Raw genomic sequence first — 23,507 nt, forward strand, 5'->3', positions numbered from 1 at the left:
TAGGGTATTCTAAAACTTTTAGCACTGTTTTATGCCCAACACCTAAAACTACACTAAGGTTTTTGGTACACTTTGTATATAAATCTTTTTACTCTCTTATGCCTTCTTTGGCTGAAGAGAAACAAATTGCTCTTTTTAATTTAGTTCTCTTCTCCTATGTTATATCAAAGCTGAAAAAAACTATAGCCATAACCTGGAACAATATAAATCCTGTTTGCTTTCCTTATTTTGAATCCTAATATTGAATCACAATATAATAGGAATTTGAGGAGGAAGAGACTGCACTTCTCTTTAAAATAGATGGAGCATACATAGTCTTGGCAGAAACTTTGGTTAAAAAAATGTATAAGATGAAGGAATATCATTAAAATGGAAACACTAGGACTTCCCAATTGGTAGGTAGACTGTGGCATAAGGAACAGAGAAGAGTTAAAGGTGATTCCAAGATTAACCTGAATGACTGGGAAAATGATGTTATGAATGGAGACAAAGAATTGGGGCAAAAAGGAAGTTTGAAGGGATATAAGATGAAAAGGTCAGTTTTATACATGTTAAATTCTAGATGCTATGGGACTGTCTTGGTGGAGCTATCTGACTTACATAAGCAGAACCCCATATTACTGCTGTTGTGAGAAAATGAACTAAATGATTTCTAATATCTCAGCTCATATAATGGAAAGAAAAATTGTGGCTTTCCTATACTGAAAATGATTCTGGTTCATCTATTGAGCAGAGTCTAGAATGCTAGATTAAAATCTTAGGTTCATCCATGATGGTAATGGATCAAATCTGATGCTTTGGCCCACTCACTAAAAGCACTAAATTAATTCTATTGAACTTTACAAAACAAAGCTGATACACTGACTGTTACACTTGTTGGCAGTGCTGCTCATTGGAGCATGAATCAATTAATGTCTTCCATGACGACTTGTTTGTTAGATGGTGGTACTTCACAATCAGCTCAGGCAGATCCTCACAGAATTCATCAGTGGGAGAGGTGCATAGGCTGATGATGACATGTTTTCTCTTCTAAGAGTTGGCTCATCATCATTAACATAACAATTGGGAAAATAACTCTGCAGGAAAGCTTAAACTTAAACTTCACAAGTTATTCATCTGTGAGACTATTGGAGACTTTGTGACTGATTTGCATGAAGAGAGTTTCTTCTAAACCTTTTGCAGGCTGATTTTAAAGGCTTAGAGGATCATGTGACTTAAAGTTGGAAAGCACATTCAAGATCATCAGTCCAGGTTTAGATCACAGATCTAAAGCTAAAAGAGACAGTGGCCATGATCACTTCTTTCAAGAAGAAAAATTGAGACCCAGGGCACTTATGTGACTTGTTCAAGGTCATACAATTGTAGTAAACATAAGATCTGAGACTTTACCCCATTTTTCTAACTCTGAAACCAAGGCTTTTCCCAGGCCGCTCTGCTGCCTCCTTTAGATTATTGACTTAAGAGTTGATGTCTGATCATGATAATGCTCTGAAGAAAATGTAGTCAACAGCTTTCAAGTTTGTCCTTCCTCAGTATTTTATTTATCATTTGGATTCTCATCTTTACACCAGAGCCCAATTCTCTTCCAAACTTCAAGTTCTCACCTGGGCATGATCTTCAACATTCTAGATAGCTGATAATTACCTAGTTTTGCCAATTATACCTTCACAATATTTGTGACAGTCATCTAGCCCCTCTATAATACCTCTTTTCTTTCATGAAGCTTTTTAGTGAGTTTATCACTGTTGATTCCAGGCATGTCATCAAGAAACCATTCATTCATTCATTTGCACAACAGGCATTTATCAAGCTGCTCTATACTCAGCTTGAGGCTGAAGGAGATAAAGAAATAAATAGGACAAAGGCTCTGATCTCAGTGAATTTCTAATGTAGTAGAAAAGTAAAGCTGGACTAGAACCAGAATCCATTCAGTTAAAGCATTAAATGATTAGTCTGTACCAGCCACTACTGATTGGTGCTGGGGATACAGAAATAAAAAACAGCTAGTTCTTCCCTTCTGGGAGCTATCATTTAAAGGAGAGCTACTATATACAGAAAGACCCTCAAGAAGTTTACATTACAGTATATAAATAAGTACAAAGATCTTCTCTCCATCTCTGATGCACACTGTTTCCTATGGAGTGATCTCTCCCACCTCAGTTTTTATTAAAGCCTTCACCTGATTCGTCTCTTACCTTCTACCTTGAGTTATAGGTGTTTGTACATGTTATACACATTTTTCTCTATGTTCCTTGAAGACAAAGACTTGTGTCATTTTTCCACCTTTATTTCCCTGTATTTCATGTGTTTTTATTGAATTCATATGCAGGAAAGTTTTTAAATAGGGAATCATAAAATTTTAGGAATTAGAACTAAAAGAAAAGGCATTTACCAGACATTCTGTGTCAAGCATTTGGGAGCATTGGAAAAACAAATAAAACCAAGCAAAATAATTCTTGCCCTCATGAAGCAGCATACTAATGGGGAAAGTCACAACTATATAGAGAGAATGGAAAAGTGAGAAGGTGACATGGCAAGGAGGAAGTGTTATGATACCTGAATCTCTTATGGAAGATAAGACCCAATTTGACCTATCAAAACTGAGGATGGTTCCAGGGGATTTTATGTGCCCTTTTGTTTTACAGATGAGGAAACCAAGGCCCAGAAAAATGTTAGTTATATGTCAGTCACATAAGTAAAAAATAACAAAAGCTAAAAGTTGCACCTAGGTGCTCAGATAAGAAATGTGCATTGAAACTATAATACAAAATAGAACTGAAGTACATTAGGGAGATACAATTGCACTCTGAATTGAATTGTAGGAAGGGGATTCTTTCCAAATGAAGATACCTGAGAGGAAGGTTTCATGGATATGGCATTTAAAATAGATCTTTGGATAGGAATTCAACTGGAGGAGATATGGTAATGGTAGTGTTTTGGAGGGAGTAGGGAGGAGATGCAGAAAAATTACTGTAGTGAAAAGATAAAGGAAGGCATAAACATTTAAAAGAAGAAAGCATGTAGTCCACTTTTAAGTGGTAGAAAATATAGATTTACAGGACAAGGAGACTCTGAGATGAGAATGGAATGGTAAGGTGGTTCCAGTTTATGAGGTGAATTTCTAGTTTAAGAAGGTAGTTTTACCTTCTCTCCTTGATTATCATTACATAGAAGAACTAGTCCTGTGCCAACAACTTAGTGCAGAGTCCAGTCAGACTGCATCTCCAGATATCTCACACCCAACCTTACCCAAATAACCTTAAAGAAGCCCTGCACACTCCCCACAGCTTTCCTTTTTAGATACTCTCTATTGCTTTGTAGTTCAATTTTATTTTTAAACTTTTTCTTTCAAGTTGATTAAACTGTCTTATCAACAGAGTGATCTGAACAGGTAGCGTTATGTCTTTTATGACATCCTTTCTTTATCTCAATAAGTAATTGTATAGATTCCAGATGTGGAACAAATTACGAATACTTAGTTGATAAAAATCTGCACATTAAATGGGAACTGACTGAAAAACTCTCTTCAAGTGAAATGAAGATATATAAACTAAGCTTTTTCATCTTCTTTATATGCTTCTTTGCTTTTGTTCCATATAATAATTGACCTTTCTGACGAAGCTCAGAACTAGAAGATAGGATCAAGTTCTATTCCCACTGTTAGATTGACTCATTGAGTGACCTTGAGAAAGTTATTTTGCTTTGTTGTGTCACTTTTTCCCCATGGGAACGGCAAATATAACTAGTTTCATGAGATTTTTATTAATCTATTGTTATCTGTTGTGAATAAGTTTGGAGGCATGTTTTAACATTGATACAGTTTTTAATAAGAAAATGCCAGAAAAACATCCCCTAAACCATTTTGCCCTTCTAGCACAATCTATTTTTGTTGTCCTGTTGGTCAGCCGATGAGTAAAGAGAAGACTCCTCCCACAGGCTTTACCCACCCTCTCAATAAGGCCATAGGCTTCTCCATCAGTTCTTTTCTCTCTTCTCTAGAACATCTGTGAGAACATACCATAGAATTAGGAAGCTTACTCCAAAGATCAGTATAGTATCAGAGACCCTGATAGCATGGCAGTGTGGGAAACATTTTAGAACAGGCTAATATAGTAGAGTACAAATGATCATTTCCCCCACCCCCTCTTGGCATGTGAATTAGGCTAGTTTTTATTCCCTTAATGGCAACAAAGCTTTCTTTGGTCCTTGATTGGCCCAAGTTAATAAGGGTTAAGCTGCTACAACCTCTGATACCTTTCTAGTATCCCTGACCAATGTGACAGTTGTTGTACTGGTAACCTAAGAGCTGAGAAAGACCCCCTCATTTGAAGTTGAAGTCAGCATCTTGAAGCCATGGGAGTCCCCACACTCTGCTCTGCTGACCAGGCTATCTTCCATAGGAAGGTGAGGGGGCCATGTTAATCCTTTAAGTGCTACTATATCCTGGTGGTTTCCAAGTACCTTATATTTGTTAGGGATAAGTAGACTTCCCTTTTTTAATTATTGAATGAACTGCAAGTGTCTTATTTCATTCTATCAACAAATAGGGGATTGATCTGAGTCAGATGTAACCATTATAAGCTCCCTAGGACCCAGTTCCTCTATTTGTAAAATGGGGGATGAGACTAGATTCCGTATGTGAACTTTTTTTTTTTTTTGGGTAATAACACTTCCTATAAGCTTACCGTCCACCTCCAGTCACAGTTATGGGCTCAGTTCCCAGGAGGCAACTTGCTCCAGGTTCAGAGTACTTTGTGGGTTCAGGCTCCCAGAGTCAGCCATTTGATATAGTTAGCTCAAAGCAAAAATATTTACTGATAGCATTGTAAAAATAATAGCTATAAAACATCTTCTTTATTAACCATACACATACTCTCTTATATATATACCTTGTGGCGGTGGAAAGAGTAGACACATACTTCCACTATTGGAACTCAGACGGCCTAGCTAATTCACACTTCAGGAACATCAGAGCCCATCTGATAGTGTCCTCATTCTGTCCTCTCTGTGCACAGCATCTCTTCTGGATGGGTTGCTCGACTGTACCTCTAGATGGCCAGAGCTGGCATTCTACAAACAAAACTCCTTTGGCCTGGGGCCCTCCCTGTCTTGACGGGCTTCCTTTTGGGTGTGGTACCTTCTGCTAGGCCAGGCTGCAAGTCTTCATGGCTTGTGTAGGGGTTAGGAGGGAAGAAGAAGAGGAAGAAGAACCAGGTGTCCCTACCCCTCAAGGGACAAGGTCTGCATTGCTCTCTCCTAGCCTCTTTACAGCCCAGGCACACACTCACTTACCTCTCTCTTACCTCTCTCTTCAGTTGATTACTAGAGTGTCTTGCTTTTTATAGGGCCATCAGAGGCGTGGTCTTTCCTTTAGCCAACCAGTGACTAGCCGCTCTACTTCCTCAAGCTGAACTAAAAAATTTCTCTACATCTTTTACAAAGGTACAAATTGTAAAGATTTCTTTATACTTCATTTAAAACCTTAATACCCAGTTTTCCCTATTACCTTTCATAATTTAATCATCCTGGGGAGAATTATTTGGTGAGGGTTATCCTAATCAATTCCTATCTCCCTGTCCCCTACTATTTGTAAATTCCTATCCCCTAAAAAGGTCCCAACCTTAGTTGATTCCAAGAGCCTTTGAAAGTCTAACGTTTTGTGATTCGGTGAATTTTTACTACAAGGCTTTCAAAAGTTGCTCCAGCAATCTGCCTTGGTGCCTTAACAACACTAGTCAGAAAATCTTCTTACAGTGATTTTTCTATAATTAAGAAAGTGTGTGTGTGTGTATATGTGTGTGTGTGTGTGTGTGTGTGTGTGTGTGTGTGTGTGTGTGTGTGTATGTGTGTGTGAATGGTGGCATAGTTTTCTTATACTTATAGTAACTAAATCTCCTAAGAAATAAATATTTCCTTAATATAGTTATTTAGAAGCATATATATGAAGCAAGCTAATCTGTACAAGTGTGGGGCTTGACTTTTACTCTCCTGGCACCTCCAGTTTGGATCTCCCCCAATGTTAGACATGATGCAGTGGTTTTAGACAAGAAAGAAGGAACAGGATTTTGGCAGCAGGACCTGTTGATTGCCTCCTCACTCCATTGTTACTTATAGTCTCCATTTCCCCACATTGTTACAGATAAAAGTTGAGGGCAATAATCAGCCTGTGCAAAAACTGCCCTGATTTTAAATTAAAGAGCTTTAAACTTCCATTAGGATGATTTTGTAGGTAATAATAACAGTTACTTCATTAAGATTTTGTAATGCTGTGGAATTACATCATTCTGTTCTGTTTCTATTGTGTGTCATTTATTCTATTTCCCCACTTCCTTAAAAAGAAATGTTTCTACTGCTACTATTATGACAGATGCCTTTTGGAATATTACACATAACAGCATATAGGACATACATTTTGGCACATAATGAATTTTGATTGATTTCTCTGTATTTCATGCTATCTGGCATCAGTTTTTTTTTTTTTTCTTTTTGTCTTTAAACTTCATTTCTAGTCAGGTTCTATGTGGAACACTTTAACAAGAAAGCAAAAAAGATGGCACAATGGATAGAGCATCAAACCTGGAATCAGGAAGACTTCTCTACCTAAGTTAAAAAATCTGATCTCAGACACTTACAAGCTGTGTGGCCCTGAAAAGTCACTTAACTCTGCCTCAATTTTCTCATCTATAAAATGAACTAGAGAAGGAAATGGCAAGCAGCTCCAGTATCTTTGAAATGAAATCACATGAAATCATATAAAGTCACAAAGAGTTGGACATGACTGAAACACAACTGAAAACAACAAAAAATCCAAGCACTTAAACCCACCTTATCAACCTCAGTCTGTTAGTGAAGTATTTAACCTTTCAGTTGCCATTAAACAAGAGGAATCTTTTTCTTGAATTCTCTATATTCTGAGCAACTGAAAGACCAATGTGAGTATAGATTTCTGCATTTTTTTTAGTCATTCTGTCTCTTAGAGCCAGAAACTTAAGGATGTCTGTTTTTTTTTCTTTCAAAAGTAGAGGAAAATCTGACTTTTCCGTTGATATGCTATATCGTTCAGGATAATCATTTAAATCTTTCTGAAAGATTATTTTTACCAGTGTATTTGTATGCTCAAGAATCTATAGTACTTTCTGATTTTATTCATTCCTTAATAGAACATATATTTATTAAACACTCACCAGAATCAAAACCAAATTAGACAAAACCTTGAAGGAAGTTACAACTGAAAATAGAGCCTTGTCTGCATGCTCCTAATCATCATCTATCTAATAATTGTCTTCTATTTGAAGCCTTCAGATGCCAGCTTACCACATACGATAACTTTTAAGACACCTTTCACTTTCCTTCCTTTTAACTTCCCCTAATGTGGATGTGCTGTCTCTGGTTGGACACCTGGGACCGACCCATGCTTCATTTCCAGCCGTGTTGCCCTTCTGACTCCCCATTCGGACCTTTCATGTCATGCCATAACACCTCTTCACCCCAAAAACTTACTCCAGCCTTGGACAATCCACTGAAGTACTCTTTGGCCCTGTGACCTTTTCTGACTGGCTAGTTCCTTCCATAACCTTCTTTTCCTTGAGGAGGCCCAGGCCAACCATTTCTTCATTTCTCTCTAGCTTACATTCAATACTCCTATTTAAATTTTTTTTCAATCACATGTAAACAAAAATTTAATTTTGAGTTTCAAATTCTCTCATTCTTTCCCTTCCCTATCTCTCCCTTGAGAAGACAGTTTTCTACAGATAATACATATGCAATCATGCAAAGCATTTCCATAGTAACCATAGTACAAAAGAAAATGCAGACAAAAAAAAAAACCCTAAAATAAAAATATAATGACTCCTTCAATTCTTTATCTGGAAGTAAATACTCTTCTCAGCCATATAATGCTATAAAACAGTCCTTAAGGGCTTAAAATGAAAAAAGCTAATTCATTCACAGTTGATCATCATTGCTGTTACTGTATACAATATTTTTCTATTTCTGCTCATTTCACTTTTTATCAACTCATGTAAGTCTTCCCAAGTTTTTCTGAAAGCATCCTCTTTGTCATTTCCTATAGTACAATAGTATTTCATCATAATCATTTATCACAACTTGTTCAGTCATGCCCCTGTTGATGGACATTCCCTCAATTTCTTATTCTTTGACACTATTAAAAGAGCTGGTATAAATATTTTCCTTTAATCTTGGTCAAAGGGTATGTACAGTTTTATAGCTCTTTGTACATATGCACTCATTGTTCTCCATAGGACTTTCTCCATCTTGCAGGATACCTTCATTCTCTATTTTTTCTTCCCCTTTTTCAACTTCTTTTTATGTGTCTTCTCATGTAATCTCCTTGAGGGCAGATATCTTTTTTTCTGCTTATATTCGGGTCCCCAGCACTTACTATAGTGTGTAGCTCTTGGTAAAAACTTAATAAATGCTTGTTGTTATTGTTAAAACAATTTTGATTCCTTTTCCTAATGACAAACCTCCAAATGTTGGAATAAAGTGATCATTTGACATGTATTAAGTGTCTACTATGTGAAAAGCATTATATCTTGTATTGCTGATACAAAAATAAAAAAAAAATAGTTCTTCCCTTTAAAGAATCTATAGTTTAATAAAGAGCTACAATAAAACACATATAAGTATGACATGGAGGTTGAGGTGTCTTCAGAATTTTTTTCTCTTGGATTGTTTCTTCCACTGTGTTGAGGAGCAAAACTTTATCCTCTATGTTAAGTTTGGGAGTAAAGAGGCCCTTTTACTTTACCTTTTCCAGGGAAACAAGCCTGAATTGACTAAGAATAAAGTTTTTTGTTGCCTCTGAAAAAGTCACAACCTTGTCATCTTGCTGAAAGAGTTCTCTCACTCTCCTCCATAGCTGCTGAAATAAAAATCCTTAATTCTTTAATTGCTCCAGCTCTGATTCCTCAGTTCCCTGATTGCTCTCACCGCTAAGTGCTACAACAAATTGCCTGTAGATTGTTCTATGGGTTCTGTTGCTGAACACTCCAGAGCCCATAATTCTCTAAGTCATAGGTCCTCAAAGTGAAGACTAGGGTTCTTCCCCAAGGGATGGAGTAGATTTGGCCTGACCCTCTGGTGTGTGATCAGTCATTTGCTGGCTATAGACCAACCTCATTATGATTGGTAGCCAATCACGGGGCTTATCCCCAACACAATCTTAGCTAACTTTATGCCCCAACATTGCACCCCAACCCCCATTCTGCTCTGCAAGCTTCCATCACCTCTCAGGACAATGCTAGCCTAAATTAGCCACAGCTGTTGGGCAGGCACTCACTCTTGGAAAAATTCTTCCTCATTCTTTCTCCCTCCCATCATCTCATAAGATAATTAGCAATACATGTATAGACTATACAAACAAGTGAACATATACATTTTAGAGGTGCATACTTAAAAGTTTTAACTGAAAGGTGAACAACCAAAAAAAAAAAAAAAAAAAAATGGAGTCCCTGAAAGGAAGGGACAGCTAATACATGCAGTAAATAGTGTTGAACTTGAAATCAGGAATGTTGACCTTTACTAGCTTTGTGATGCCGAGCAAGTCATTTAACCTTTCTTTTTCAATTTCCTCACTTATAAAATGGGAATAATAATAGCAGCCCCATTACAGGAATGTTTTGAGTATGAAGTAGTATAGCATGTACAGCACTCTGTAAACCTTTAAGTGTTATTATTGTTATTCTTATTAGGTAAGCTTAGTGGATATCTGGCAATATCTATGTGACATTACTTTATCCAAATGCTAGAGTTCATTAATTCTCCTGCCATTGTCTTGATAAAGGGGTTCTTTAACTTTTTGTATTAGATATGCACTCTTCTGGCAATCTGGTAAAGCCTATAGATTCTAGAATTAAAATAATGTTTTTAAATAATTGAAAGAAAAATTAAATGTTAATGAAAGATTAGTGAAAATAAAGAGAGAATTTTTCTCCTTTCCAAGTCCATGAATCCCCTGAAGCATATTCATAGATCCCTTGGTGAACCCCTACCCTAATGCAAGAAGTAGCTACCGCCAGTCAATAAGCATTTATTAATTACCTACTTTGTGACAGGCACTGTGCTAAGCACTGGGGATACAAAGAAAGAGCTTACAGTCTAATGGCAAAGACAACCAGCAAATAACTGTGTATTGGGGGGAGGGAGAATGTGAGAGAATCCTAGAGGAAGACCAAGGCTGGGCTGGGTCACTAACAAAAGCTGGGATTTGCATGGGTCTGAAGCAAGCCAGGAAGGCTAGATGACAGAGGCAAGTGGCAAGAAGACAGTGGGGAGGGAGGGTTGTCCTGCCTTTGTTCTCAGAGTATCTGTGACATCACCAGGAGGATGTCTTGACTTATGAATGAATTATGGCAGAAAATTCCAGGTATAGAGAAAAGCCACTGAAAACACAGAGCTAGGAGATAGAGCGTCCTGTGAGAGGAACAGGAAGAAGTCTGATGTTAGATTGTACAGTATACAGGGGGAGGAAAGCATAAGATTGGAACAATAACTTGGTACTAGCTTGAAAAGCCAAAGAGGGGATTTTATCATTTATTCAGGAGACAATACGTCAGGGAAGTTTATTGAGGGCAAGGAGGTGACATAGCCAGACCTACATTCTAGAAAAATCACTTGAATGGCAGAGTGGGGAGAGAAGCAGAAAGACCAACCAGAAGTCTATTGCACTAATCCAAGCATGACATGATGAGGGAGTGGAAGAAAGCAGGAATATGCGAGAGATGAATGAAAATAGATCTTGGTAACAGGTTGTGATTGTCGGGTGTCTGATGGTACCAGGAGTTGGGGAGAACATGAAGGTGGTGAGCTTGGGTGATTGAGAATCATGGTGCCCTCAACTGTAATAGGAAATTCTGGAAGTGCAACAGATTTGAGGGAAAGATAATGAATTCTGTTTTAAACATATTGAATTTGAAATGTCTATAGGACATCCAGTTGAAGATGTCCAGGAAGCATTTGGAGATGCAAGACTAAAGGTAACTAGAGAGATGAGAAAGTCATCTGCATAAAGTGAAGACCCAGAACAAAGACTTGGGGAAAAATGTATGAGATGATTTTGCTCAGTAATTTTAAACTAACAGAACCTTAGCTGCCTTTCTTCTTCTCCTCTCTTCTCCCTTTTGTCTGATAGCATAGGACTTTTCTAGGGTCTTCAAGGAACACAAAGAAATATAATACACCATCTCTGTCCTTAAGAATCTCACAACTTATCTAGGAAGTAAAAACATGAACACACGACAAATTAAATAATAACAACAAAAAACAATTTTTGATTCAGTATCAAATTGAATTTAAAAAATCCTGTCTTCCATCAACTCTAAATTCTACTGTCCAATAGAGGGCATAATATGGTCTTCTCTTTACCTCTAGTGATGTCTCACATTACAGAGCCCTTTAAGTTTTTACAAATTGTTTTCCTTATAACAACACTGGAAAGTAAATATCACTATGCCTACTTTATAGATGAACAAACCAACGCTCAGAGAAATTAAATTACTTGTTCAAGGTTTCTTTCCTACTAAATAGTAGAACCAAGTTTCACACCCAAATCTTTTGACTTCAAACCGAATGTTCTTTCTAATAAGCCACATTTTCCATTATTGTTTCCCTCAAGTCCCTTTCGGAAACCTTCTCTGCTCCAGTCATCTGCCTCCTAACTGTAATAAGTATATTCTATGCTTATTTTCAGTTTCCTGTTTTTACTAAAGCTGTTCACACTTCCTAGAATGCCTTCCTCTTTTTTTTCTCTGCTATCCAAATCATAATCAACTTTCAAAGTGCATCTCAAGCCCTCACTATTCCTTCAAGCTCCCCTCAGATACCCCCAGCCCATATTGATCCCTATCACCTTCCAGCTGTGTAGCATTTAACACTTGCCACACAGTTTTGTACTTAATTATGCACTGTCTTATAATCATTGTTTCTTGTGTGTAAATCTTGGTTCCTGAGGTAGATTGTAAATTCCCCGTGGGCATGAATCACATCTTACACTTCCATGTTTCCTCCTTAATACCTAATGGTACTAGACATATAGCAGGCACTTGGTGAGCCTTGGTTGGTTGGTTGATAAAATGCCATGTGCTAGCTTACTGTAAATTTTGTTTTTGACCTCAAAAAGCCTTTGAAGTTCTCTGTGTATCTTTTATGTTCCTTATCAGCTTCTCCTTGGTCAGCTTTGTGGTGTATTACTATATTAGAATTGGGATCAAATTTGAAATTTGATTTTCAAGGAGTTCAAATGGGCTTTTCCAAGAGTCCTTTATTTCATTAGAAAATTTCATGTCTATTTTGGACATTATGTAAAATGACTGGTTAGAATCCTAAAAAGTAGGTTTAAACATACAAAGCAAGCTTTTTGGTTGATCACTTTTTAAAATGCAGGCTATTTCCTTTTTCCATTTTTTTTTAAATATGTGGTTATTGCACTTAAAGAAGACTAAGTGAAGGAAATGTTTCCTGTTTGTGGAGACAGATAAGTCCATAGTAAACGCTACAAAAAAGGAGAATAATGTAAAAACATCTTTAAATTAGTACTTATAAAACTTTCTGCTTTTAAAGCATTTTCTTATTGTCATGAACATAAGTTAAAATTTTACATTACAGAATATGGGCTGTTACCAATTATCTAAAGGCATTTTAAAAAATTATTGCAAATAAGCTTCCCCCCTAACTTGTTTTAAGTATGTGCTTTTCCATTCAAATATATTGGATTGATCAGATTTTTTTTTGGGGGGGGGGGGTTATTGTTTTTTGTTTGTTTGTTTGTTTGTTTTGCTTAGAGAATTGATATAAGGCAAGCAAGGAATTGTGCTACAATTAACTCAGTTTCCTCAGGCTGTTTAAAATTGATCATGGACCATTTTTCTAGAGCTTTTTCCCCACTTTTTCAGAATGTTCTATGATCTACCCTCTTTCTGGTCCAGATATGCTTGCTCTTTCTTGCTTCGTCTGAGAGTAAAGCAAATTTAGCACTTAATTTCTTCCTTCATGGAAACATAATCTCATTGATGTAAGCAGTCGCCTATGATACAGGTTCCAGTCCATCTTTCTCATACTGTATGATTTTTGTCAGTGTCTTTTTATAAATTTTCCATGGAGGATCTGCCAAAAGACTGGAGGCATTCTTGTAGTCCTTTTAATATTTCATGAATATGTTAGTGCTCAGGCTGCCATTATTACCTGCTATTCTCACTATATGATCTGTCTACCTCTTTCCCTGATCATTGTTCCTTAAGGTGTCTTTTGTGCTATTTCTTAAAAGTCATCATTTACAATATGCCACAGCTTGTTTACACCAAGTATACATTTTTCCATGGACTTTTTTGGATTAGTTTAATTTTTATTCTTTGGGGATTGTGATATTCCAAAATTTATAGCTCAGTAGCTTCCCCAGATGTTTTAATTGTTTTATTTATTTATTATTGATGTTTTAAAAATGGGTTTTAGCTGTAATGACCAGCTTGAGATCATTAAAATTGCTATAGTTTCCCAAGTACCATCTAGCCTGATCTCCTTTGATTCAAAAATGGACCCAGTTAGCTGTCTATAGTGCCTTTCTGAAGTTTATAGACTGGAAGGTGGAGCCAAGATAGCAGAAGGCAATACACACCTCCTTTTCTCAACCCCTCTCACCACCCCCCCAAAAAAAAAGATCTAGAATATACACCAGATTAAATCTTAATGGGGAAATTCAATAAAAAATTACGATGAATCACTTATCCATCCCAAGTCTGGATATGGACACAGACCAAGAGGTGTTTAGTCACTGGGGATGGCGTCTGGCTGGGAAGGAGCACCCCAGGAATTGTGTGTTCTAGTACCCCAGCCAGCAGAGCAAGAGTCCTAGACCCCTAGTGAGATGTCATTGGAAATAAGTAACTCTCAGCTTTATCACTTACTAGCCCCTTCTGGGTCACAGATCCAAGGTGGACAGAAAAGGCAACCTGTGCCCTGGAATACAGTGATCACAGACTCTAGGCTGTATACCAAGAGAGGAACAAGTTCAGATGAAAACAACAGCAGTGTGGCTCAGATGTCAGGAGCAGAGTATAGTCCAGATTCCCACTTCTAGCTCATCCCTAGCCTACAGAGGAGTGATCAGCGCAGGAATTCCAGAACCAAGAGGAACCAACATTTCTGCCACTTGGAATCAGCCAAGCCTTCTAGCCAGCTGTGAGTGGCTGAATCCAGCAGCATTCTACTATTGCTCAGACCCAAACTCAGGTCAGGAGCTTGCAGAGTTCAGACTAGGAGCAGTCATCAGACTTTGCCCTAGATCAGACCACTTTGGAAGTACTATACGCTTGCAGGTCTTTTATCTCTGTGATCCTACAATAACACAATACTTAGTACCTCCAAGAAAGCAGCAGCAAGACCATCCTATACTTTTCCTTCCAGAAGGGTGCAGAGCCAGATCCTAATATCACATCCAGAATCAGGAAGTAAGTCTGGAAGGAGGGCAAACAAAAGAAGAATCCCACCATGAAATGCCTTTATGGTGACAGGGATCGCGCAAGACAAAATCAGAAGAAAAGAATAATTCCAAAATGCCTACAAAGTCTCAAAGAAAAGCTAGCTTTGCCACATATTCAACTAGAATTCCTAGAAGAGATGAATCAAGAATTTTAAAAATATTTAAAATGCTTTCATAAATTAGAATACTACAGGAGGGAGAAGAAGAAATGAGAGCTGTGGAAGAAAGCACTGGCACAAAAGGACAAAACCTTATCTAGGCCACAAATTCCCCAAAAGAAGCCATGAAACCAGCCAAAAAAATCAAAAAACTCAAAAAAAAAAATAGAAGAAACTTTAAAGTATTTCATGGCAAAAACAACTGACCTAAAAATGATTAGATCAATTGAACACTATTAACAAAAAAAAAAGAGCCTTTCATAAATATCATATTTCAACAACAACAACAAAAAAAAAAATCTTAAAAAAAAAAAAAAAACTAGCCAGATCTCTTAGAACCAGAGGATAAAGTGGAAATAGAAATAATGCACTGGACACCTCCCAAAATGAAAATTCCCAGAACTCTTATAGCCAAAATCCAGCACTTCCAGGTAACAACACACACACACACACACACAGCAAATAGCAAACAGTCAAAACAAAGAATTCTTATTGAGGAGCTGCAGGTTAGATATCAGGATAGGCAAATATACATTTATACAAATAAAGAGGAGGCTGGAGGAATGATTGAATGATGGACACTTGAAACTCATTCTCATTTGAACTAATATTAAAAAGGGAAGAATATATACACATATTTCCACAGAGTTGAGTATAAAAAGATATCTCACTTAACAGGGAAACAGGAACAAAAGGAGAGAAGGGGAATTCTAGAGGGAAGGTAGATCAAGAGTGGCATTAGTTCTAAATAAAACAAACTCTTAAGGATGTACAAAAATAATAATCTGAATTGGGGAATGATTAAACAGTTTTTAAAATGGAATATTGTGGTGATGTAAGAAATAATGAAATGAATAGTTTCACAAAAACCTGGAAACATTTATTCAAATCAATACACTGAAATAAAGAGAATAAGAAAAACAATTTGTATTTGACAGTAGGATTATAAAGACAAACTACTTTGAAAGTGTGGATCATCATATAATGTCCAACTACATTTCCAGAAGACTAATGAAGAAGTATACTACCTACTTCCTGAAGTAAAGGTGAAGGATTCAGAATGCAGAATGAGACTTATATTTTTGGAGACAACCAATATGGAAATGTGTTTTGTTTGACTATATGAGATTGTAACTAGGTTTGTCCTTCTCAATTAAAACACACACGCACGCACACATGCACACACACACACAATTTCAGGCTCATTCTGTGCAATTTATCCTTTATCTACTTTGTTTTTTCTCGTTTTTTTTTTTTTTTTGAGTGACTATCATAAAAATATAGATTTAGAACCAGCAATTTTTTTAAAGTAATGTAGTCCTTCATGTTATAGACAAAATCCAAATGGATTAAGTGATTTGTCCATTGTCAGAGTTCATATTAATAGAATGCCAATGGAGACTCAGATCCTGTGACTCCAAAATAAAGGTCTTTTCTACTGTACTACATCCCTTTGAAGAAACACTGTGAAGCACTCGAAATGTGACGGATTGATTACATTTCTAAAAGGAATATGTAGGACTATCAGGAAATAGGCAGAGAGTTGGTGTAGTATGGATTGTGTGGAAGCCAACCTGAGTGCAGTATTGGAACATTAAAAAAGATCATGGTTGTGCTGACTGTGTTTTGCCATGAAAGCAGGTGGTGTATGAGTTCAAAGGCCGGGTGTTTTGGTGTTCATTTCATTTTAAGAGAAGAGTATGAGGGGCAAGGGGTCAAGAAATGTGGTCACTATAGGTTTGAGTAGGTCAGCTTGTGGTTTAGTTAGTAATCTGTCACAATACTGTATTAGTTCAGTTAGGCTTTAAATTCGATCTGATCTTATAGTTCTTATCGACAATGACTGCTCTGCACAGGGGTATTGGTAAGGGAACCAGTAGCCAAACCATAAATCCTGACTAAAACAGCCTTGTATACACCCACACATCAGGATGACCATACTGGTAGGTTCTAAGTCTCCACTCTTACTCATATTCAGCTGTGACACTGAAATGAACTGCTAAAGTGTACTGTTGAGGTTTCCCAATCTCTGTGCTTGGGCAAACGTACTCCTCTGCACTTAGGCTGAAAAACATACCTGAAACACACATTCACTTAACTGCTCCTTCCACGCCAACCCCTTTTCATTCTCGGCTGTTAAACCAAAATGAATATCAGGAACTGTGGGCTCCCAGCCTCCACATTTGCTGTCATACCCTCCCCTGTTGTTAAACCAAGACACATGCCCAGCACACACATTCACCACAACCACTGGCTTTCCTTCCACAATGTAGCACTTGCTGTGCCCAAGGTTAGCTCTTAATTACCATTAACTTGCATATACCACTCCTCTATTCTGCTTTCTATATTTTATCACAGAATTGTAATGCCCCTTCTCTTTCCAGCCACCTCCATGATGACATGTGAGGAAAGAGTCTTCCTTCACCAAAAAAAAAAAAAATAATAAATGTATCTTGTATCTGCCTTTCCTCAAACTTGTAACAATCCAATGTCCTGAAACCCCATGGCACTAGAAAAATGCATATGTGAATGTATGTCCTCTTCTTACACTATTTGATGTGGATATACAATAAATAATTGGAAAAAAAATTATCTCCTGGGCAAATCTGTCATTAGCTTTGAATTCCATGTACAGAGAAAATGTGTTTGAGGAGAATCTTTAAAGCTATATTTTGTCCTTATAAGTCAGAAGTGTATTTGTGATAAGCCAACAATTAATACAGAAGGGCTTTTATATTCTCTATACCTCTCAGTCATGTGATGGTGAAACCAGTTTATTATAGAAAATTGTCTCCTAAATTCTACCATCACCTTTCTCATCTTTTCATCAGTTATATAGACAGTATCTACATAGAAAATTCTCAAAAGGATTTTATAGTAATAAGCAAGTATTGGTGACTTGATGATGCCTTTTTGATATTCAAAAATAAATAACAACAACAATAATAATAATATCATTTATGGTCCATTCCATTCTTTTAGTATCTTCCTTTCAGATCTCAGCATATCTAAAACTAAACTTATCTTTGCCTCTAAACTCTTCCCCTCTTCCAAATGTTTTTGGAAAAAAGGTATTTTTTGCTCTTTCCTTCCATCTCAGTCTTTCTTTGCTTAAGATGCAGCACAGGTACTATCTTTTGCACGGAATCTTTCCTAACCATTAATGACACCTCTTAACTCCTTTTTATATATTTTTATGTGTCAATATTAATTTGTGCTGTATATATTTTTTCTCTTTTCCATTAGAATATAAGTTCAATGAAAGTAGAGATTATTTCACTTAACACAGCATCTGGCACATAGTAAGAGCTTAATCAGTGATTCATTATTATTTGATTCATTATGAACCTGTTCATGAAGGACTTTAAAATTGTCACCACCAAAACAGATTTCTTCTATGTATATATTTGGTAAAGTCCCTCTGTTCTTTCCTCTATTCGTTTGGATACTATAATCAAAGTACTTGAATACTGAACTGTGGTAAAATATAAAGATCCTGGTTTCATTGTCAGTGCTGACACGATTAGATCACTTATAAAATCTGTTCTATTTTCCGTGTATTTGTTATCCTTTCAGTTTCATCTATAGATGTTCTTAGGATGATCTGGCTTACTGTGTAGTTTCAAGTCAGGCTCTTTCCAAGCTTATTATCACCTTAATTACTTTGCTTATAGTTGTCATCAGTCTGTTTTCTAATGATTTAAAATTGAGTTTGTACCCTGAAACAGTGTTAGCTCTCAATTCCATTTGTTTGGCAAGATTAAGTGTTTTCTGTTTCCAAACTTTTTTGGCCTACTTGTTATGGTGACTATTTGCTTCAACTACACATAAACCAAAATTGGAATTTAAAGAGATTAGAATTTACTTTCCTAGTTTAAAAAACGGAAATAATAATAGTATAAATTTTTGAAAATGACAGTGACTCCTGATTATCTTTACCTGTGTCTTTTTCATAGCAACCTAGGCTTCTTTTACATTTTTGTCTCTTCCTCCTGATCACATCCAAGGCCTAGACCACTAATGGTAAGAATGAACAGGGAACACACAGTCAACAGTAGAGTAGCTGAAAATATGAATGTGAATTTATATCTCTAACTGACTTCTAAAATCATGTTAGATAGTTCATTATGAATTACCTATTGAGTGATAATATTCTCTGTTCCCAGGTCATTCTGATTGAAAAATAGACTCTACTATACTAGAATTAATTTCTTGCATGAGATAAACATGTTACTATATATTTCATAATTTCCTGTTTTGTTTGAGTTTATGATGGAGACAGTATGAACAGGAAGAGTTCTGTATTCCTTTTTTGTATTATAACAGTATATGTATGATCTCTTTTTAGGGTAGGAGGATTAATTGGAATCGATTTTTTCCTCATATACGGCAGAGACGGAATGCAAATGTTCGAGCTTTTCGACTCTCTGAACAAGAAGTAGCAGCACCTCCTCTTGAGGTTTCTGAAGAGCAGGTAATCTTAGAGTGTACCCTTATAGAAGGAAAGTGATTTTCAGCACCTGAAAATAAAATGTGGGTATCTTGATCAATTTTTTAAAAACAGCAGCCTCCAGCCTTGCAATTTGTACTCCTATTATGTGCTGGCAAGTTTGAGAAAAGCTTGATAAATTTTGAATTGTGGTAAGCAGAAAAAAATTAGTCCACAACTATTATAGACCATTATTACAATTAATATACAATTAAAACTTTGATAATCTCCCTATGTAGAGTTTGATAGTCACTTTGAGAAGTAAGCCCAAGAACTTTTATCTATATTTCTGTGTCCATCATATCCCTGATAGGCACTCCCAAATGAACCATAATTGAGGAACCTAGCTTTGAAGCAACAGTATACCATCTGGAGCAGATTTTGACATCTTGACTAGAACCTGAAAATATCCTGTGTCAATGGTGTCCAACTCAAATAGAGGCACATTGACTTAGAAAACCGCAAATTTATATTATCTATGTGGTATTATATTTTTATGTGTTTTGTTAAACATTTCTTAAATGCATATTAATCCGGTTGGGGCCATTTTTAGGAATTTTGAAGGTTGCAAACAGTCAATTTGATACTTCTATCTTATTTTCTCATTGCCAGCATTCTTGGTTACTTCTAAACTAGACTAAAAACTGCTGCAAAAAGAGACTGTTTTCTCTAATTCATTAGGCTTCTCTTATGTTCTTAATATACTCCATTGACCCTGTTGGGGACAGAAAAACAAAAATCTCTCTTAGGATCTCAGCTTTGACTTTAGAGGAAACTACATGTCGACAAATAAATAAAGCTGAAAGATCAGGAACAACCTGCTCACCTTGAAGTGAGTCTTGAAGAGAGTTGGAATTCCAAAAGGCAGAGTTGTTCTTGTTGATCCTTCGTTCTTAACGACAACTACCATGTTTCCCCGATAATAAGACACTGGCTTATTATTTTTTTGGACAGAAAACCACCAGAGGGCTTATTTTCAGGGGAGGGCTTATTTTAATGAACATTGACAGCAATTTTAATAAACAGGTAAATGTGAACAAAAAAAAGTACCTTTATTCAATAACGATCATGTCATCTTCTTCAACAACATCGTCATAAGTGTCCATACCCTGAATTCCATCCTGGATGTCTTGCGCCTCTATTTCCTTCAGAAGAAGTGGACCCAATCTGTCATGTCCAGCAATGTAGCTCTCTTTAAATGAACATGTCTTGTCCAGGTAACCTGCTCGTAGTGCCTTGGCGACACAGCTGTCAGTCATTTTATCCCATGACTTCTTCACCCAAGTCACGACTTCTTGCAGACAGGGCTTCACAAAGTTTCCACGCTGATTTCTTTCCATTCTATTTCCAATGTAGTCATTGACTTCCATGCGCAAATGGTCCTTGAATGGCTTGTTTATTGCAATATCAAGGGTGTGGAGATAGGCAGTCACTCCTGCAGGAATCATTACTTGATCTATTCTTCTCTCTGCAAGGAAGTTCTTCATTTCTTTAGCGCGGGGAGTGCTGGCTGAGTTCTTCTTTTATCCTCCATCATGCCCCCTCACTCCCGCTTACATATCGGGTTTTTATGTTGTCCTGCCTCAGCTCTCCTCCTCAGCACTGCTCTCAATGGCACCAGCCAGCAAATCACTGGGGAAGAACAGGATGACGTGCTCACTGCTGCAGCTCTGATTGGATGCAGCTCGGAGCGCAGCGTGCGTTTTACCGGGGGGAGGCAGGAGGAGGGGGAAAACAGTGCATACAGAGGGTACCGTAATGTTGTATGTAGTGCAGGGGATCACCTTCACTATAGTAGCAATCTCAATAAGGCTTATTTTCGGGGGAGGGCTTATTTTAGAGGAATCTTACACAGTAAGGGGAGGGCTTATTTTCGGGATAGGTCTTATTATCGGGGAAACACGGTATGACCTTGGGCAGGTGATGCCATGACATGCAACTGAACTGGATTTAAGAGAGGCAGGCTGTGCAAGATCACCATACTCATTTTCCCCTTTGGAACCATCTAGGTCCAGGGGCCAAATGTAGATGGCCCTGGGTGAAATGGGAGATCTTGGCCTTTTTGAGCTAAGTTCTTTCTCAGGTCTCAGTTTGACTAAGGCAGCACCCTCAGTGAATAAGTTGGGTAAGAATTGAGGTAAAGAGTGATCTATTTTGCCTCGTCCCAAAAAAATAATCTGGGAAGGGAAGGACTCTCAGGCTTTCTAGCCAAAACAAAAACAATTGATATTTATGTTCACTCTGAGGCAAACTGGACCCAATGACCAAATGGGACTTGGCCTGGGATCTATGTTGGAATGGGCCCTGTAATTTCCTAGTAAAAGACAGAGAAGGTGTGAGGGAAAGAGGGGGAGGGCAGTCCTAGCTCTCAGCAGGCAGCCTTTCAAAGGCAAAAGGCAATTGTTTTGCAGAGTCAGCAACAAACCATCCAGTTTGGCTGAAACATAGTACTCAGGATGTGAAAATAGTCTGGAATTATTCGTTAGACATTTTCCTTGACTGTATATTTAGTATTAGGATTTTGATTTTCTTCTTCTGAGAGTAAAAAGGGTAAGGAATAATAAAGCAATTAGAGTGTAACCCCTCGCCTTTTATGTTAAGCAAAAGCATTAGGCAATATAGGGAACCAGTGAAACTTCTTGGTAGGAGAATGATGTAGTCCGACCTAGGCTTTAGGACTATAAGTTTAGCAGCTGTGAAAAGAGTGGAGACTGGAGGCAAGAATAGGAGTTAGGAGGCTAATGCAGTTATCTAGACAAAACGTGATGAAAGGCTGGGCAGGAATGCTCATGAGATGAGTAGCAGAGGATAAATGTGTGGGATGTTGAAGTTGGAATCAAGTTGGTGAGAGAGAGTTAGGAGTCACTGTGATCTCTAGGCTGTAAAAATAAGTGATGGCTATGCCCTCAACAAGAAATAAGAAAGTTAGGAGAAAGGGTGGGCATGATGGGAAAGATAATTATCTTTTAAACACATTGATCTTGAGATGTCAGGAGAACACAGGAGTGGAAATAACCAAGAAGCAGTTGGCAAAGCAGAACTAATAATCAGAAAAAAGATGAGGGACAGCTCTGTAGATCTGAGAATTATCTGCTTTGATATGATATGGGAGCCATGGGAGCTGAGGAGATCACTGTGAGTGCGAATAGAGAAAACAAAGGCAATCCAAAGCCTCAGCTACCTGTTTCTGAGGACCCCACAAGGTCAGATGAGTGAGGGATGAAGAAGGAGAAAGCAGTCCCCCGAAGGAGGACTTCTTAGTGAAGTCTAGAGGAATGAAGAATGAGAAAAGACTTTTGAGGCTTAACAATGAAAAGATTGGGAAAGTGCTTTTTGGCAAATGATAAAATAGGAAAAGAGGCAGTGAGGTGGCTGAGTGGATGGAGTCAGGAGCCCCTGAATTCTAGTCCAGCCTCAGATACTTAGCAGCTGTATGATCCTCAGCAAGTCACATACCCTTGTTTGCCTTATTCATTGGAGAAAGAAACGGCCAAGAAAATCCCTTGGATAGTATTGGTCTGTCATTATGGTCCAAAGCGTCAGATACAACTGAATAACAACCACAGAATAGGAAAATCACAAGGGGCTCCAAAGTGAATGAGAAGTGGAAGTCAAGGCAGAAGGTATAGAGTGAAAAGTGGGGTAAGACGGTAAGAATGGATGGTCGAATTAAAGGAAGTTTTTTAAGGATGAGCATGTATATGAGTAGAAGGAAAGGTGCCAGTAAATAAGAGAATACTGCAGATAAAGAAAGGAGAAAGGAACTGGCTGAAGGCACAGAGAAGGTTAGCTGGGGGAGGGTCTGAATATGGACACTCCACCTTTTGTCCCAGGAATTATGAGAGAAGGCGGATCCAGTCTTGGAGAGAGTGGCCAGGGAAGCAGCATATTGATAGGGAGTCAAATGTTTGCAAAAAGATAGAGGGAATATGAAAGGAAAAAAGTCTAATACAAAGAAAAGGTTGTTAATATTAGAAGGAAGATTAAAATGAAGTGAATGGGTGTGAGAGAGGGGAAAATGATTTTTAGGGAAAGCAACTTTTGACTCTGAACCAGTAAAAGAATTTGTGCTAATGTGATTTCCTCACCCTTTCTAATCTCCTTGCCCCCCACCCCTACTTTTACCCCCCACTAGGGAGCTTGGCTATATGGGGCTAGTCAACTAGACTAGATGTTATGGCTTGTCGTTTCTTCATTTTCTTTGGTGTAATTTCTCCATCCCCTGTAACCATATGCAGGGCTACAATGTTAGAATCTTGGTGTGCAGATTATGGAGAGCTGAGGGCAGTTGACTTCTTTGTGCTCTCTTTTCCTATTACAATTTATTTTCTATATATTTATAATTGTTTATTGCTCAAAGTGTTGT

The 23,507-nt window shown here is 37.5% G+C and overlaps 1 protein-coding gene across 1 annotated transcript in view; it reads left to right on the top strand.

Annotated features, from left to right (window-relative positions):
- UBAC2 (UBA domain containing 2) overlaps positions 1-23,507 on the top strand; it is a 266,711-nt gene that overhangs the window by 224,228 nt on the left and 18,976 nt on the right. The window contains exon 8 of the mRNA XM_051984064.1: positions 19,001-19,126. Within this exon, the coding sequence (XP_051840024.1) occupies positions 19,001-19,126 (126 nt within the window). The remainder of the gene's footprint in view (positions 1-19,000; positions 19,127-23,507) is intronic.

Source organism: Antechinus flavipes, chromosome 3 (assembly GCF_016432865.1).
Source record: "Antechinus flavipes isolate AdamAnt ecotype Samford, QLD, Australia chromosome 3, AdamAnt_v2, whole genome shotgun sequence".
NCBI classification, from domain to species: Eukaryota; Metazoa; Chordata; class Mammalia; order Dasyuromorphia; family Dasyuridae; genus Antechinus; species Antechinus flavipes.